The sequence below is a fragment of the Equus quagga genome, chromosome 8 (genome assembly GCF_021613505.1).
Source record: "Equus quagga isolate Etosha38 chromosome 8, UCLA_HA_Equagga_1.0, whole genome shotgun sequence".
In the NCBI taxonomy this organism is placed as follows: domain Eukaryota; kingdom Metazoa; phylum Chordata; class Mammalia; order Perissodactyla; family Equidae; genus Equus; species Equus quagga.
In genome coordinates, this window is record NC_060274.1 from 87,776,620 (window position 1) to 87,796,015 (window position 19,396).

General features: G+C 42.9%; 1 protein-coding gene across 1 annotated transcript in view; it reads left to right on the forward strand.

The window, feature by feature from the left end:
• Positions 1-19,396, forward strand: part of FKBP9 (FKBP prolyl isomerase 9) — a 40,069-nt gene that overhangs the window by 14,487 nt on the left and 6,186 nt on the right. Inside the window, exons 5-7 of the mRNA XM_046669534.1 lie at positions 1,155-1,344; positions 6,327-6,472; positions 14,244-14,430. Coding sequence (XP_046525490.1) covers positions 1,155-1,344; positions 6,327-6,472; positions 14,244-14,430 — 523 coding nt within the window. The remainder of the gene's footprint in view (positions 1-1,154; positions 1,345-6,326; positions 6,473-14,243; positions 14,431-19,396) is intronic.

Below are 19,396 nucleotides of genomic sequence, written 5' to 3' on the forward strand. Positions count from 1 at the left end.
AGTTTTCAGTTGGGACATAATGCTAGAAAAATTTAAACACTGGGGTTACTTTTAAAGCTTTTTTTTTTCTTAAATTAAAAGATACAGAAAAGTACAAAAGGTTAATGTTTTATCTCACACATACCCACACCCACATTTCAAGGATTGACCACACCTTGCATTCCAGAGGCTGACTCAGCAGCCTGCCTTCAGCAGATTTCATCATTCCTCTGGGGAGAAGGAGGCAGGGAGGTGGCTCTGCCAGAGGGCCAATCAAAGGAGCACAGGATTGCCATGCTGTGTGGCCCACTTAGCCAGGCCTACCCCTTGTGTGGTATGACAAATGGCAAGTAAGAGTGTTGAGGTTGGTGGTTTGTCGGTTAATGTCCTTTTGTCCCAAATTACTGGATTTAGAGTTATTTACTGGTTGATGCTGATCTTTACAGGGAGAGCTAGTGCCTAATAATCTCCTCATGTGGATTATCATTGCAGATATTCAATAAATCCTCACTGTTAGGAACATCCGAGAGAAGCAGTACCATCTAGAAGTGAGAGAAATTATTTGAGGACTATTTATGTTTTGGATTGTGGGTGCCATTTTTTTTATCTTATCTCAGCTAACTTTAGTTTTATTTATATCTTGTTTGGGATGCACTTAAAGGAATGAATTTTGCATTTTGCCTCTTAAAAAAATTGGTTGTGGATTCCAAAGAACAAGTCTATGTAGTGTTCTCCAGAACCAGATCTGAGCTTTGGAATTTGTGCCTTTAAATGTCTATGATTTGCACTTGTACACAAACAGAAACCCACAGAGCTATGTATTTGGGTTTGCATGTGGGTGCACAACCACCCACACAGAGCCTTGATTTGCCAGCAGAAGCATGTAAAATATGGTCACAGTAGTCTCTCATGTCATTAACATCAGCTTGCTCCTTTTTCTGAGGAAGTCAGGCTTCAAATTATACCCACCAACCCATGGTTAGACACCTTGGACACCACGGTGAGGCAGCGTGGTCAGACACCAGGGGCCACCCAAGACATGGAAGAACATTTGTTTCCTTGGCTTGAAATCTTCAAGGAATGAGTTACCCTGACACAGTGGGTGTCAAGTTGTAGTTAAAGTACTTCCTAAATCTTGTGTCCTGACTTCATCATCTTCCTATGTTCCACTCTAGGGAAAGACATTCCTGGACAGGCATCTCTGGTGTTTGATGTTGCATTATTGGACCTCCATAACCCCAAGGATGGCATTTCCATTGAGAATAAGGTAGTACCTGAAAACTGTGAGCGGCGAAGTCAGAGTGGGGACTTTCTCAGGTATCATTACAATGGCACACTTCTGGACGGCACCTTCTTTGATTCCAGGTAAGGAAATGACTGGAGCCCTCACTCTCCAGAACGTCCTACTAAATATAGTAAGGAGAGGCTCACCCTAGACTCCCACCATCTCCCCCTATCCAAGTATAAACCCACCTATTGTGTCCAAGATAGGACGGGAACAGAAGGGAGGTCCAGGCAGTAGGATGGGAACCAAACAGACTTGGTGCCAGGAGACCTGGGTTCCGTTCCGTGTGTGGTGCATTGGCTGTGTGACTTTGGACAGCGTTTCACTTCCTGAGCTTCAGCTTTTAACCTGTTATTAGCACCTTTCTCAGAAATGGTTGATTAGGGAGATAAGGTAGGTGAAAGCACTTTGCAAGCTTTAAGGGCTTGTCTACAGCTTCCTTCCTGTTCCGTAGAGGCTAATTACTGAGCCTCTGTTGTTATTCAAAGTTTTGTTTTGTTTATCAGGCTTATCCTGCAGTTGTGCAGATGGCCTGGAGCCAGGAGCAGGCGTCTGGTGTGTCTTGCTCATTGAAGTGGCATGTGTGCTTGGGAAACCATTCCTTTAGCTTCTGGTGGAGCAGACATAGTAGAGATAGCAATCTACCTGTCTCCCTGAGGTAGTAGACTTCCGGTTTATTTAGTCATCCAGAAACATTACAGAAGAATTTTTATATGGTATATATTTTATTTGTTTTGAGGAAGATTAGCCCTGAGCTAACATCTGCTACCAATCCTCCTCTTTTTGCTGAGGAAGACTGGCCCTGAGCTAAGATCCATGCTCATCTTCCTCTCCTTTATATGTGGGACATCTACCACAGCATGGTGTGCCAAGCGGTGCCATGTCCACACCCAGGATCCAAACCAGCGAACCCTGGGCCGCCAAAGCAGAATGTGTGCACTTGTAGGGGAGGAAGACATTTCCTCTACCCACTGTGGGTTCTTCTGGCCAGAGAACGAATTAAATTCACGTGAGACAGAATAACAGGAGAAAACTGAACAGAGCTTTGTAACATGTATACATGGGAGAGGCTCAGGGAAGCTGAGCAACTCGCCAAAATGGCTGAAGCCCCCACCTTAAATATCATCTTCAGCTAACGACAAAGGAAGATGTTGGGGGTGGAGGGGGAGTCGATCATTGGAGAGTACCACACAAGTACAGTAAACAAATTCAGATTTAAGTCCTTGCCTTTGGCATTGATTAAGAGTTTCTAGAGATAAGGTCATCCCCCCTTCTTCCTGGTACAGAGAGGGAGACACCTTTACAGATGGAGATTTCCCTTACAATGTAAATGTCTCTTAACAAAGGGTAAGTAAACTCTGCTTCTCAGAGTTCCTTTCCTGTCTGCAGTTTATTAAAAGTAACCAGCCCCAAATAATCCTCATGCCAAAGAGACATATCTTGGGGTGGCCAATGCTAGTCCCCCACACACTTAACCACTGAGCCACCGGGCCGGCCCCTAGAAATCGTTTATTTTTTATGTCTACATAGTATTTCATTGGGTGAATATACCAAATTTATTTAACTATTCTCCTATTGATTTGTTTTTATTCTTTTTCTATTATAAAAAAAATTCAATATGTGTGTTGTTAGATATGAGCTTGGTTCTGTCCTTTATTCCCTGGAATTATATTTCTAATTGAAAGACCATTTTTCTAGTGTGCATCAGATTTCTTTCCATATTAATGGAACGACAATTTTCTTAGGTTTTAAACAGCTTTCCAGTTTAGTGCATGGCAATCTAGCCCATCCTAACAGCTGCATAATATTCCATTGTATAGATTTAATTTAGGTAATCAATCCCTGTTTTCTACCTTTTGACATACTAAGAGGGGCTACAGTAATTATTTTTGTAGCTAAATTTTAAAGTATAAGATTGTTTCCTTGGGATAAATTTCTAGAAGAATCTCTGGGTCAAAGGTTAAGTGTGTTTTTACAGTTTTTGATATACACTACCAAGTTGTCCTCAAGGCAAGTTTTACTCCCCATCACTGTCTAAGAGTGCCCATTCCCTACAAACTTGGTAACACTGAGAATCATTTTAAAATAAATAATCTATGCCAATTTATAGGAGAAAAATGGAAGCTTATAGTTTTAATCTGAATTTCTGTGATTGCTACTGAGGTTGAAATTCTTTCAAATATTTATTGACTATTTTGACTATCTTTTTTTGTGATTTACCTGTTCATGTTTTTGCCTGTTTTTATAGTGAGAGTATTGGTATTTGTGCTTTTCTTATTGATTTGAGGATCTCTATACGTTAAAGATATTAACCCTTCTATGTTTGGATATTGTTGGAAACATACTCTATTTGCATTTTTATTTTGGTTATTGTGACTTTTGACTTATTTAAATGTAAACTTTTTATGTTGTTAAATATATTCAACTTCCCCTTTATGGTTTCCTTTATTCTTATAGAAATTCTTATTTATTCTCTCTCTGGGGACTTTCCAAAAAGTCTGTCCCCACCCCTAGAGTATATAAATATTTGCCTGTATTTCCCTCAAACCCTTTTAATGGTTTTAGTGTTGTAGCCTTTAAAATATTCTTTCTTACAATTTTTATTTTAAAAAGTATTATGTTCTTATTGTATATGTAAAACAATTCAACCATGTATAATAAAATGTAATGATTTCCCATTGACCCCTTCCATTCTTGCCACCCTGAGGTAAATATCAATAATTTCCCCCAGTCTTTTTCTTTGTTCATAAGTGATTTCATGTTTAAGTCTTCAGTCCATCTGGAATTTATTCTGGTATTCAGTGTGACAATAGGGATCTAACGTAATTTTTTCCCAGATGGTTAGCTAGTTTTTCCAACATCCTTTATTGAATAACTTTCCCTGACTCATCTAAAATGTGACTTTTATTATGTACCACATTCTTATATATTCTTTTGGGTCTTTGTCTAGAATTTTTATCTTTTTCCATTAATCTAGCTATTCCTGGGCCAAGATCACACCTTTAACTATTGTTGCTTTTTTTAGTTTGTGTGGTAGAGAGGATTCTTTTTCTTTTTTAAACATCACTTTTTTCTACTAAGTGATACATTGACATGGTTCAGAATCCTAAAAAGTATGAAAGAGCGTTCAGTGAAAAATTCTCCTCCTATCCTTGTCCCTCAGTCACCCAGTTCTTCTCTCCACAGGAACTAATGTCATTAATTTCCTAGGGCCTCCATACATATACAATGAAGTACGTATACATATTCTAACATTTTAATTTTTTAGAGAAATGAGAGCTTGCTATATCCTGCACCGTCAAAACAGTATTCTTGATTATTTATTTTTCCAAATGAATTTTAGAGTCATTCCCTTCTCCGCTACACACTGCTCGGATTTTGATTGGAATTGTTTTAAAATTCATAAATTAGTTTGGGGGAGCATTGACGACTTCCCACTTCTCAGCTTTCCCATTGGGGAATATGATGGTTTTCCATTTATTTAAGTCTTCTTTTAGAGTTGTTCAGAGTTCTCTATACTTCAAGCCCACCCTGGTCCTCCAGTCTCTTCTGAGGCTCTTTCCGTCCTCTCAGCCTTGGCCCCTGCTGTTACCCCAGTGCTCTTCCCCTGTGCAGATTCCTGCAGCCCTCAGTGTCCACTGTCACTCCCAACCCTGTGGAACCTTTCCTGACTGTTCCCACCTGATGGCTCTTCCCTCCTCGGAGCTACCTGCCATCTCTCCCACTGCTTGGTGTCCCTTTACAAAGGACCCCATCTCGCAGGTGTCCTCTTCTTCCTGGAATGCCTAGCGGTGGGCTTCGCTCTGCTGACGATCGCCAAATACCTGCCGGACGGGTAGTAACCTGGGGAAGGCGAGAGGCCTGTTCATGGCTAGAGGATGCTAGAGAGCCCAGCCTGTGTTCTTCACTGCTGTGTTCCCATCCTGGCCCTCCTGGCTTGTATGGGGGATGAGGATGAAGTTGCTCAGTGGGGGGCTTCTCTCTTCAATGTGTGAGGGGGTACCTCTCCAAAGCCCCCTCTGGGGGACTATGCAGATAATCTGCCTCCTGGGTGAGGAGAATCATCTGTTATTACCATTTCTTCACGCTCCTTGGCTTTCTGGTTCTGAGGGATGTTGAGAAGGAAGAGCCCCTCAGGTTCTGCCTTTTCACCTCGTTGGCCCTGCTCAGCTGGCAACCTTCTCTGAGACAGTCATCCTCTGGCTGTGTTCGATGAGGTAATGGTGGAATGGACTGGCTTTTTCACCACGGGCTCTTGGCCACATTTGCACCAGGTAGAGGTGGGTGATGGGTGCAGACCACTGTGGTTCAGACTTTGGTAGTAGACGTGGCACATGAAGTTTTATTATTTCATCCAAGAATCATCAGGATTTGGGGAATTGATTCCTGTTCTCGCTAAACTCACAATGATTGGACTCAGTTGGCAATTTGTGCAGAGGCTGGATCTCTCCACTGAGCAGAATGCTTGGGCCTCCTGCTAGTGGCAGTTGGGAAACCCAAGTGCTCACCAGAAGGCAGCTCGGTGAGCAGGGACTACGTTAGGGAGAGTTCAGGCTGGCTCTGGCAGAGACTGCAGAGTTGAATTGTTCCCAGTGTGTATGATACTTTCTCAGCAATCCGAATAGTCCTGTCCCACATATACAGATATTCTCCTCTTTAGATACTGGAGGTGTTGTCCTTATGACACATTCTTAGTTTCTAATAAGGACCACCCTTGATGCTTCTTTCATTAACTTGACATGGTTACCAAGCATACAGTCCAATTTACATTAGCTACATTTCGGTGTGGTTACCCCTTGTCCCCCGCGTCCCAGTCACAACCTGACCAAAACAGAGGGCTGGAGGGCTTGTTTCTGCAGGCGGCCGCTCCCACACTGTGTGTGGGTTCTTGTTGTTTGCCATTTCAGGGGAGCATGTTCCCAGGCTGTGTCCTCAGATTCTAAGGTTCACCCTATTTCTGGGTCTGGAGGCCTCTGCATTCCTGTTGCTGCTCATGGTACCGACTAATGTCCACAGCTGCTGTGGTGTCCCTTGTGAGGAACCTCTTTCTCTTCTTTTCCAGCTACTCCCGGAACCGCACCTTTGACACGTACATTGGGCAGGGCTACGTGATTGCTGGCATGGATGAAGGTTTACTTGGTGTCTGCATCGGAGAGAAGCGGAGGATTGTGGTGCCCCCTCACCTGGGGTACGGAGAGGAAGGAAGAGGTGAGCGGCCTTCCTAAGATTAAACTAAGCGGCACTGACGGGCTGCTTCCAGGCAACCTGGGCTTCTTGAGAGCCAGAATGTTGAAGCGGAAGTGCAGCTTCAGACTTGAATGTCCAAATAACTCTTGTCTCTAGAGGTGCTCTTTTTATTTCCGTTGTTCTTCCTGCCCATTTTCCTTTTGCTTTTGAGATCTTTTTTTGTTTTTTTTGAGGAAGATTAGCCCTGAGCTAACTGCAGCCCATCCTCCTCTTTTTGCCGAGGAAGACTGGCCCTGAGCTAACATCTGTCCCCATCTTCCTCCACTTTATATGTGGGATGCCTACCACAGCATGGCTTGCTAAGCGGTGCCATGTCTGCACCTGGGATCTGAACCGGCGAACCCCCCGGGCCACCGAAGCGGAACATGTGCACTTACCAGCTGTGCCACCAGGCCAGCCCCTCCTTTTGAAAATTTTTAAACCTATGACAAAGTTGAAAGAACTCTCCAGTGAACTCCTCTTAGATCTACCAATTGTTAACATCTTGCTATATTTATTTTCTTTCTCTCTCTCTAAAATTACATTTTTGTTGTTATTAAGCCATTGGAAAGTAAATTGCAAAACCCTTGTGTTTTTTTTTTTGGCTGAGGAAGATTTGCCCTGAGCTGACATCCATTGCCAATCTTCTTCTTTTTTTCTTTTATGTGAGCCACAGCATGGCCACTAACAGACGAGTGGTGTGGGTCCACGCCCAGGAACCGAACCCTGGCCGCCTAAGTGAAGCATGCCAAACTTAACCACTAGGCCACAGGGGCTGGCCACAAAAACACCCTCCTTTTTTTTGGTTTTTGTTTTTTAACAACTTTATTGAGGTATAATTTATATACCGTAAAATTCACCCATTTTAAGTATACAATTCAGTGACTTTTAGTAAATGTGGTAAGTTCTACAACCATTACCATAATCCAGGTTTAGAACATTTTGTCACCCTAATAGCAAATTCCCTTTTAAAAATTATGCAGTGGAGCTGGCCCCATGGCTGAGTGGTTGGGTTCGCTCACTCCACTTCAGTGGCCCAGGGTTTCGCTGGTTTGGATCCTGGGCGCGGATCTGGTACCACTCATCAGGCCCTGCTGAGGCGGCCTCCCACGTGGCACAGCTAGAGGGACCTACAACTGGAATATGCAACTGTGTATGGGGGCTTTGGGGAGAAGAGGAAGGAAAAAAAAAAAAAGATTGGCAGTAGATGTTAGCTCAGGGCCAATCTTAAAAAAAATTATGCAAATAATATATGTTGACTTTAGAAAAAGATAGTACAAATAAACAAAGAAAACAAAAATCTCTCATAATCCCACCACCCAGGAATAAACATTGTAATGTGTTAGGCAGAATAGCAGCCCCACAAGATGTCGTGACCTGTCTCTTGAACCTGTGAATATGTGACCTTACGTGGTAAACGGGACTTTGCAGATGTGGTTCAGGTAAGTATCTTGAGATGGGGAGATGATCCTGTGTCGTCCAGGTAGCCTTGATGTACTTAAAAGAGTGTAAGAGGGAGGTAGGAAGTCAGAGAAAGGGGAAAATGCTAAGCTGCTGACTTAGAAGATGGATGAAGGGGCCACAAGTCAAGGAATGAGGGTGGCCTCGAGAAGCTGGAAAAGGCAAGGACACAGATTTTCCCCTAAAGACTCCCAAAGGAACACATCCCTGCCGATACCTTGGAATTAGACTTCTGACCTCCAGAGATAGGAGAGTAAATTTGCGTTGTTTTAAGCCACCAAGTTTGTGGTAATTTTTTATAGCAGCAATGGGAAACTCATACAACTGTGGAGTGAATATCCTTCTGTACTTCTGAGCATATGTGAACGTTTGTAGGTAAAAGGAAATACATAGCCACCTACAGTGATAAATACTCACAAAAAGGGGATCATCTCTACATGTTACTTTGTGATTTCTCTTTCCACCTAATTTGTTATGAGCAACTTTCTATCCCAACAGATATTTTTTTAACGGTTGCATAGTGTTCCAAACCATATTTTCTTTCTTAATTATGTTTTTTCTCATATACCATTTTTTGCTAACTTGCTTAGGAATGGTTGATGCAGTATTTATTTCGCTGTTTTATTCTTTTTGCTGGTGGGATTCTGACTGGCCTGGCTGGCTGTCGCCATTCATTTTGTTAATCCTCTTCTGACTTCTGCTGCTATATCATGTGAATCTTCAGCCTTTTCCCAGGAGGGTTTGTCCAGAGGATCTAAGAAACATCAGCTTGGTTGGAAACCAGGGTGTTCCATGGGGAAACATTTTTTTCCTCCTGACTTAAATTTCTGATTTATGAAGGCATAACAGATCACAGCTTAAAACACACTCAAGAAGCTCGCTTCACCACCTGTTTGTCCAGTGTCTGGATACTCTGTTGTTTCGTATCATGTAAATTTCTACTTCTAGCCAAGTACATACAGAAATAGCCAAATACTTTCTGAATGTTCGTGTTTCATTATGTCCTCAAGACTAATGCTTCCTTTCTCTAAAAAGAATGTATTGATGGAAAACATTTGTTTAAATTGTTTTTCTCTTTCTGGCTTTCTATCAAGTACGACACAGAACTCTGCAAAGAATTATATAAGGTTCTGGGAAGCATGCGAAGTCTCATAAATTTTCTGGGCATGAGGCTGCTTCCTCCTGAACCACATGTTGCTGCAGGGGAAGGCACGCACTGACATGTAACACCCAGGTGCTCTTATGTGGGGCCTGCCTCTGTCCTCTTTTGATGAGCACCCCTGGCCTCTTTGTGGGGTTTGCATAGGACCTAATGCAACTGACCTGAGAAGGGTGTCCGGACACAGAGGCAGTTTGTGGCTTCTTTGCCACATCCCACAAGCACACAGTAAGCGTCCAGTAAATATTTGTGGAAGGAATGACATGCTGAGCTCTCCATGGGGTTTTCAGGCTCCATCAGCATTTCATTTTGTTGCAGTCATTTTTCCCTTCAGGGTTGCTAGAGGTGAGGGGGTGGACCTTCTGGAAAGGCTCTGGCCCTTTCTGCTCTCTGCTTTGTGTCCAGATCAGCCCTGGAAGTTAGGATGCTTGGATATGTTTGCAGCCCTGAAGGGGAGAATGGATTTTGCCCATGGGGTTTCGGAAGCATCCCTTTCAATGGTTTTCTGTGTCCCAACTTCCAAATCACCTTTTGAGCACTCTTAGGAAAGAGGACAGTGAGGAAAACAACTAATAGTTTACCCTCTGTGTGTCAGGGACTTCTTGCATATGAGTTCGTTCAAACCTTGAAACAATTTTTTGTTGAGATAAGAGGCCCAGTGAGGTCCCAGAGCTCTTGGGGGAAACCCACAACTACCAGGAGCTGTAGCCTTTCACTTGGGCTGAGCTAGCCGGCTGCCTTTATTTTTTGTCATCTGTGTCTCTTCTGGAGGAGGCATTGTAGTGAAGAAAATTGAATGACAGCTTCTCCTTCAGTGAAGGGTTTGTTCAGATAGGAGACTGGTGTTGGGGCCTTAATGAAATGCTGGATTGCTTCACCTGTTGGCTGCTCCTCACTTACTCCTACACTGTAGATTTTTGTGGAAGGCAGAGTAAGATAATGGGAGTGGGCTGGGAGGGCTTCTGGCTGCCTGAGGCAGGCGGATCTTAGGGCTCGAGGTCTAGTCTTTGTTTTGCAGGCCCAGAAACTTCATCTACCCGTCCATCAAAGATTTGAGTGCCTTCATGACCAGGCATTGCTGTAGATGTCGGGGACTCAGCTGAGAAAAGATGAACAAAACTCCCAGCCCACACAGAGCTTCCGTTCTTGTGGATGCCTCTATAGACATGTGTTTGTGGGTTAATTGGGCACGTTGGAAACTGACTTATGCTAACTGCCTGGGAGCTGACATGCAGTCCGGATGCTCAATAGTTACTTGATTGGGTGTCATCCTCTTCTCTGCTGATCAGAATACTTGGGCCTGGGATCCTCTGGGACTGAGAAGCTGAGTTACTTATTAGGAAAGTGCTAGACAAGCTGATGGCACGGCCCATGGTGGTGGGTGATCCGTGTTCCTTTTTGCCCTGAGAAAGGCCTTTGAGGGGAGATTAAATTTGCATTGGCCAAGTGCCAGCAGGCCCTTGTCAGAGGCGTCTCTTTCTGGGCTCCATCCACCCATGTTTTCTTCAGAGAGGTTAATGGAGCTGGTCACGCTGTAGCTTTCTTTTCCACCAATCCCACCACATTGTAAGCGGCCTGCACCCTTGTCCTCCTCTTAGAGATGGGTTTTCCTCAGTCTCCTCAGCTGGTCACTTATAGACCGGTTAGCATAGTTTTCCTTAAACTTGGCTGCCTGTTGGAAACCCCTGGAAAGGTTTTAAAAAATGCAAAGCCTGGTCCCACTCGTCCAGCGGTTCTCAGATGCTGATGTGTATCTCAGATGAGAATCACTTGGAGAGCTTTAAAATCGTGGAACCCGGCCATGCTGAGGGGGAAAAGGCCTGGCCGTTTGTATTTTTCCCAAGTTCTCCAGGACATTCTGACACCGCCTGAGACCTCTGCTCTACGTGAGCTGTATCCGAATCCCAGAGGAGGGCCAGGCATTGACATTATTTTTAATGCTCCCGGGTGATTTTTAGATGATTATATGATTTTTTAAATGTTATTCTGTGAATGTGGTTTATTACATTAATTGGTATATTTTTTAATTGTGGTATAATATACATGTTTACCATTTTAACCAGTTTTAAGTGTACAGTTCAGTATCATTAAATATATTCACAATGTTGTATAACTATCCCCACTGTCTATACCCAAAACCTTATTTTATTTTTAATTGAAATATATTTGACATATAACATTGTCTAAGTTTAGGGTATACAGCATGTTGATTTGGTACATTTGATACACATATATTGCAATGTAATTGTCGTTGTAGTGTTAGCTAGCACCTTTATTGCATCACATAATTATGGTTTCTTTTTTGTGGTGGGAATAATTAAGATCTAGTCTCTTAGCACATTTGATGTATATAATGCAATATTGTTACCTCTAATCACTGTACTGTGCATTACATCTCCAGGACTTATTTATCTATCAGTTGCAAGTTTGTACCCTTAAACCACCAATTCCCTCACCCCCCATCCCCCAGTAACTACCATTTTACTCTCTGTTTTTACAAGTTTGGCTTTTTTTAGTTTCCACATATAAGTGAGATCATACAGTATTTGTCATTCTCTGTCTGACTTATTTCACTTATTGTAACGTCCTCAAGGCCCATCCATGGTTTCTCACCAAAACTTTTTCATCATCCCCAGCATAAACTGCATACTCATTAAACAATATCTCCCCATTCCCTCCTCCCCCAGCTCCTGGGAACCACCGTTCTTTCTGTCTCTATGAATCTGCCTGTTCTAAGTGGAATCATGCAGTATTTGTCCTTCTGTGTATGGCTTATTAAGCATAATGTTTTCAAGGTCTACCCATGTTTTAGCATATATCAAAATTTCATTCCATTTTATGGCTGAATAATATTCCATTGTGTGTTTATACCACATTTTGTTTATCCATCCATCCGTCAATGGATGTTTGAGTTATTCCCACCTTTGGCTGCTGTAAATAATGCTGCTGTGAACATTGGTATACAAATGTCTGTTTGAATCTCTATCTTTTGGATATTTACCTAGGAGAGAGATATTTTAACTTAATTTTTATCAAGATGCAATTCACATAACATAAAATTCACTGTTTTAAAGTGTACAATTTGATAAGTTTTAGTGTAATCACAAGGTTGTGCAGCCGTTACCACGATCTAATTCCAGAACATTTCATCACTCCAAAAAGAGACCCCATACCCATTGAGCAGTTGCTCCTCATTTCACACACACACACACACACCCTACAAGTCTGGTAATCACTAATCTATTTTCTGTCTCTGTGGATTTGCCTGTTCTGGACATTGCATATCAGTGGAATCATGCAGTATGATTTTGTGTCTGGCTTCTTTCACTTAGCATAATGTTTCCAAGGTTCATTCCCAGTTGATTTTAATGGATAACCAAGGTTGAGAAAACACTATTCTGGCCTTGCAGCCACTCGTCCCTGTTAGTGTGTGCTGGTTTCCCCCGTCGAGCTGCCCTTAGCCCTGGTTCTGAGCAACCTTCTTGAGCAACCTTCTCTGGCAGTCTGCAATAACTGGCTCCTGTGGGAAGGCACCTACACCCTGTTACCACTCACATCGGTAATTTCCCATCACAAGTGAATATCAGGCACCTGAGTTCTGCTATGAAAGAACAAACTTCTCTAATTACTACCTTAGTAGCTTTGTGCAGGCCCCCAAATCTGTGCCTCAGTTTATTCATCTGTAGATTGTGAATATGGGATTATAATGAGAATTAAATAAATTAATACATATAAGGCACTTAGAAGAGTGCATCCATTAAGAGTGTGTGTGCATGTGTGTGTGTGTGTGTTAGAGAGCAACCAAGAAACAGACACAGAAAAGTACATGGGCGGAGCATGGGTGGGGAGGAGCTATTGGTGTTCACAAATCTCTATCTGAATTCTGTCTATAGCTGTATTATTTCTTTTTATTTTTTTATGCTTTTTTTTGTTGGTGAGGAAGATTGGCCCTGAGTTAACATCTGTTGCCAATCTTCCTCTTTTTTTTTCCTCCCCAAAACCCCAGTACATAGTTGTATATCCTAGTTGTAAGCCCTTCTAGTTCTTCTATGTGGGATGCTGCCACAGCATGGCTTGATAAGTGGTGTGCAGGTCTATGCCCAGGATCTGAACTGGCATATCCTGGGCCACCGAAGTGGAGTGTGCGAATTTAACCACTATGCCACCAGGCTGGCTCCTGTGTTGTTTCTTCAACAAGTTATATCATATCTGAGTTGGTTTCTTGTCTCTAAACTGCCAATGAAAGTGTTAATACATCCTTGATTCTAAGTAACACCCTTTACAAAATTTTCACCTTTAAACTTTTCTGAAATTATCTGAGGGTATATTTATCAACCGATGCATGTGTTTAAGGTGTCCCCACCTCCCCAGCCCCCTGAGAGGCTGTCATAAAATTCATGGAGCATCTGCTAGTCCTGGACTTATGGAAATGCTTACCCCAAGGTTGCTGCAGAGATTTAAGGAGAGCATGTATGTGAAAAATACTTTTTTAAACTGTAAAACATTATTCAGATGTGAGGTGATGTTTTCAAAAGTTGAGATAATGAAAAAAAGTATATTAATAATTTTGTGTCAAACGGAGGATGTGTTGTAAAAGCACGTTATGAACTGTTAGGCACACTATGTCACGAGGGGTGTATATGGGCCTGTTTGCCTAGGTGTTTTTTCCTATGACGATTCTCTTAGTTGTGTTTCTCTTGCCCAGTGATGGGGCTGGAGTGATTTTCATCTAAGCTGATTTTCTCATCTTACCTCTAACTTCTGGTAGGAGCGGGGTGAGCCTCAATTTGGCTGAGCTTTAGTTTCGTTATCTGTGACCAGCTGAGCCGTAAATCTTTCAGGCTCAATGATTCCATGGAGCATAACTCACATCTTGAATTGTAGTCCAAACTGTGCTCCTAGCTGGTTGTGTGACCCTGCACAAATCTTGCCTCAGTTTCCCCATCCATGAAGTGAGGGTTTGGGCAGTTCTAACAGCCCTTCCAGCTCCGTTCTCCCAGTATTCTCTAGGATTTCACAGCTGGGTCCCGTGTTCCTCGCTGGGGTCTGTGAGGAGGTACCTTGTGGTATTGGGGGACACATGTGCTGCTGGTTGGAGGGGTCACTCATTCATTTCCCTTGTCCGTGCTATAGGGAATATCCCTGGCTCGGCTGTGCTGGTGTTTGACATCCACGTGATCGACTTCCACAACCCCTCAGACTCCATCAGCATCACCTCCCGCTACAAGCCCCCTGACTGCTCGGTGCTGAGTAAGAAGGGGGACTACCTCAAGTATCACTACAACGCCTCGCTTCTGGATGGGACCCTGCTGGATTCCACGTAAGGGCTGCCGGGACGGTGCGGGGGTGGGCCTGGCGGAGAGCTGTCATGTGTCCCCACCATTCTCATTTTCAGCAGATACTGGTTGAGAGCTTTCTGTCCGTGCCTTCCCCCCGCATAGCTCAAGCCTACGTCATACTCAGGTGCATTTTCCAAAGAGTTCCCTATGAACAGTCTCTCCTTGCTCCTATGCAGTTGTCTTTCTGAAAAACAGGTCTCATCTTATAACTGCTGTCTTTAAAAATTAACCCACAGATAAAGTTCACATTCCACAGTCTGGAGCATCAGGTGCTCTCGTCAGCTCCATTCTGCCTCGCCAGTCTCATCTTCTGCTGGGGCCCACCTTCCTCCTTCCAGGGCTGCCGTGTACAGTAGGGCAGGATGTGAACTGCTTACACCCTTCCTTCTGGCCAACTTCTAGCCTGGCTTAAATGTCCTTGCTTTTCTCAAACTCTTTCCTTAATTCCTAGGAAGGGTCAACTGCTCCCACTTCTGTTGCCTCATAATGTCTGACGTATACCTGCCTTGTAGTTATTTAGTTTGTTTCTATCTCTGTCGCTGGTCTGAATACCTTAGGGGCACCCAGCATGTTTATTCACATTTTTATTCCTTACACCCAGCCCAAAGCAAAGCACAAAGGGAGCATTTTGTAAATATTGGTTGATTGAGATGAATCTGAAAATGTGTTAATAGGAATCAACAGTATAAACTAACATCATGCAGATAAAAAGAGCTTTGCTTCTTGGGTATGTGATTCTTCAGTGTATCTGTATGTTAATACTATATTTTCTTCTCTGAGAAAGAAACATTTTCAGCCTTTCTTTACATCTCCACGTAAGTACATCCTTTTTTTGTATTGAGCCTGACTTGGAGTCCTAAGTTTGGTCTTGGGGAGAAAAAAGGGCTTCGTATAAATACGTATGCGCTGCTGCGTTTATTCTAGATGGGGAGGGCCTTCTCTCCCTCCCACCTGTCCCTCTGCCTTCCAGCTTCAGGTGACAGAGTGTGGTCGGAGAGAGCCAGGCACAGGGGGAGAGAGAGCCCTAGGGACATACTCTTCAGAGCATTCTCTCTGGTGCCCCGAGACCCTGTATACTAATGCGTTTAGCGTACTTCAGCAAATCTAAAATGTGTTGTGTTGATTGTTAGAAGCATCATTTTCTGTATCTCTAAGAAAGTAAAAATATTGCCAAAAAAATAATGGTGTGCTGTCAATTATAAAATATATCCCAATTACAGAGATGTTACAATGTGAAAAAATATGCATGATATAATCAATGAAATAACATACTAGCTTCTGGAGCTCAGATTTACAGGGACCTGGCTTACAGCAGACCTCCTTGCGTCTGTGTTGGAAGCCCATGGAGGGCAGCAGGGAATAAGCCTAGCTTATAGCTGTTTGGTGGATCAAGTGAGTCTATGCGTGTGAAAATGGTCCACAAGGTTAGAACAGTCTGTGAGGTCCATGGCTTGCTGTCATTGCTCTTGCTCATGTTCCTACTCTTATCTGGTGCTCTTAGCACTGTGGAAAGGGGAAGTGAGGGTGGGAAATGAACAAAGGAATTCCTTCTCAGTGAGTTCAGGATATGCTTCTCGAGTAGAGAATCGGTCTTCCTGCCTTCTGATGTGTTTGGTGGATTCGCAGTATTGTTGCAGAATGCCCAGGAGCCACGTGATGCTCCTTCCTCTGATCAGAGACTACATTCTGTACCAAGAGAGTCATTTGTATTGTCCGGAAATCTACATGGAAGAGCAGTGTCCAGCTGTCTCTGCTGGTCTCTTCTGGGTGTAAGCTTCAGAATAATGGGATAGTGGGAAGAGTGGCGGGCATCTGCCTACCTGTGTTGGGGAGAGGAGCCCCTTCTGGAAGGTGGGACCTGGTCCCGCTCCAAGCCCCACGTGGGCTCTATAAACAACAAGGCAGGTGCTGCTATGGGCGCTGGTTCCTGAGGGCTGAGAGGGTAGAGGGGAACAGGCTCGGAGAGTCAGAGAGGGCAGCCCGCAGGCAGGAAGCAGGAAGCCTGTGATGAATGGGAAGCTGGGAATGCCAGAAGGAATGAGGTGAATGTCTGAGAGGAAAACTGGCAAAAAATAAAAATAAAAATAAAAGGATAACCTGAGGAAAAAGAATCAGTGGGGTTTTCAGGGTTGACACATGAAAACAAATTGTTTGCTTGGAGGATTTTCTTAATGTGTGTTCCAACTGCCGTCAGAGGGGAAGAATGAACATTCGTTATTTGATAACTAAATGAGTTCTTGAATATTCTGTAAGACTTGGAAACCGAGTAGTCCCATGGGAGATCCCCATGGTCCTTGGAGAAAGGCAGTGGGAGGGCACCTCTGTGGTGCTGACAAAGGAGGGATTGTGTGTGGGATGGGACTGGGGACATGCCCTCTCGCAGGCCTTCAGCCAAGGCCTCCAGTGCCAGAATTGGCTTTGTTTTGGTTTCGTCCTAGGTAGGACAAATGCCGTCCTGTTTTGATTTGCTAGCCCCAGAGAATCAGCCTGGCCCTGGGAACCAGCTTGAAGAGAGAAAGAGGCAGCAACTCTGCACCCAAGGGAGGCTGGGAAGCCTGAGAAGGGGATGTGACCCAAAGGGACTGTCTCTTCCATGTTGTCACCACCTGGTGGTGGGCATCAAGGGGCTCCAAGATATCGGGGAGGCTCTTGTTCCTCGGCATTGAGGAGCATTCCCATTGTTTGCCTTCAGAAAGTGGTAGGAATGCCATAGGTTTGGAAATAGATTTGCTTTCAGTAGTGACTGAGGTGATAGAGCCAGCTCTTATTTATCCGGATTCTCTGGGGACCATGGGCATCAAGGATAATTAAAACTTGGAACCACAAAGACCCTGAGTAGCCAAAGCAATCTGGAGAAAGAACAAAGCTGGAGGCATCACGCTCCCTGATTTCACGATATACTACAAAGCTATGGTAATCAAAACATTATGGTGCTGGCATATAAACAGACGCATTAGATCAATGGAACAGCATAGAGCCCACAGATAAACCCACACAGATATGGTCAATTAGTTTACAACAAAGGAGGGAAGAATATACAGTGGAGAAAGGATAGTCTCTTAATAAATGGTGTTGGGAAAACTGGACAGCCACGTGCAAAAGAATGAAACTGGACCACTATCTTACACCGTATACAAAAACTAACTCAAAACGGATTTAAGACTTGAATGTAAGACCTGAAACCATAAAACTAGAAGAAAGCATAGGCTGTGAGCTCCTTGACATCAGCTTTAGCAATGATTTTTGGATCTGATCCAAAGGCAAGGGAAACAAAAGCAAAAATAAACAAATGGGACTACAGCAAACTAAAAACCTTCTGCACAGCAAAAGAGACCATCAACAAAATGAAAAGACAGCCTGCTGAATGGGAGAAGATATTTGCAAATCATATGTCTGATAAAGAGGTTAATATCCAAAATATGTAAGAACTCATATAACTCAATAACAAAAAAAATCTGATTTAAAAATGGTCAGAGGATCTGAATAGACATTCTTGCAAAGAAAACACACAAGTGGCAAACAGGCACATGAAAAGATGCTCAACATCACTAATCATCAGAGAAATGCAAATCAAAACCACAATGAGATATCATGTCACACCTGTCTGAATGGCTATTATTATTAAAAAGACAAGAAATAACAAGGCGAGAATGTGGACAAAAGAGAACCCTTGTGCACTGTTGGTGGGAATATAAATTGGTGCAGCCACTATGGAAAACGGTATGGAGGTTCCTCAACAAATTAAAAATAGAGCTACCATGGGGCTGGCGCCGTGGCCGAGTGGTTAAGTTCGCGCACTCCGCTGCAGGCGGCCCAGTGTTTCATTGGTTCGAATCCTGGGCGCGGACATGGCACTGCTCATCAAACCACACTGAGGCAGCATTCCACATGCCACAACTAGAAGGACCCACAACGAAGAATATACAACTATGTACCGGGGGGCTTTGGGGAGAAAAAGGAAAAAATAAAATCTTTAAAAAAAAAAAAATAGAGCTACCATATGATCTAGCAATTCCACTGCTGGATATCTATCCAAAGAAAATGAAAACACTAATAGAAAAGATATATGCATTCCTATGTTCGTTGCAGCATTATTTACAATAACCAAGATATGGAAATAACCTAAATGTCCATTGATAGATGAATGGATATATATGTGTGTATATATATATATACACACACACACACCCACACACATACATACACAAGAAATACTACTCAGCTATAAAAAGAGTGAAATCTTGCCATTTCAACCAGATGGATGGACCTTGAAGGTATTATGCTAAGTGAAATAAATCAGAGAAAAATAAGTACCTCTTAATTTCACTTTTATGTGGAATCTAAAAAACAAAACAAACAAACAAAACAAAACCGAGACTCATAGATACAGAGAATAGGTTAGTGATTACCAGAGGGAAGGAGAGTTGTCGGGGGGTGGGGGGCAAAATGGGTGAAGGGGATTAAAAAGTATGAACTTTAGGTAGTAAAATAAATAAGTCATGAGGATGTAATGTACAGCACAGAGAATGTAGTCAATAATATTGTATTCATTTTGTTTGGTGACAGATGGTATCTAGACTTTTTTGTGGTGATCATTTTGCAGTGTATACAAATGTTGAATCATTATGTTGTACACCTGAAACTAAAATAATACTGTGTCTCAATTATACTTCAATTTAAAAAAAAAGGATAATTAAAACCATGGCCCAAGTTAAACTCTCAGTTATCTTTCTAGAGTCATAGACTGTTACAGACACCAGCACTTTACACCCTCAAGGCATGCATTTATTGAGCTCTTTGTACGTCCTCTTTGCTGTGCCAAGCATAATGTATTATTTACTATTTAGACCATTCCCTGTGCAATAGCTATTATTATCTCCATTTTATAGATGAGGAAACTGAGAGATTACCTTTCCCAGGGTCAAATTAAGTGGCAGAACCAGAATT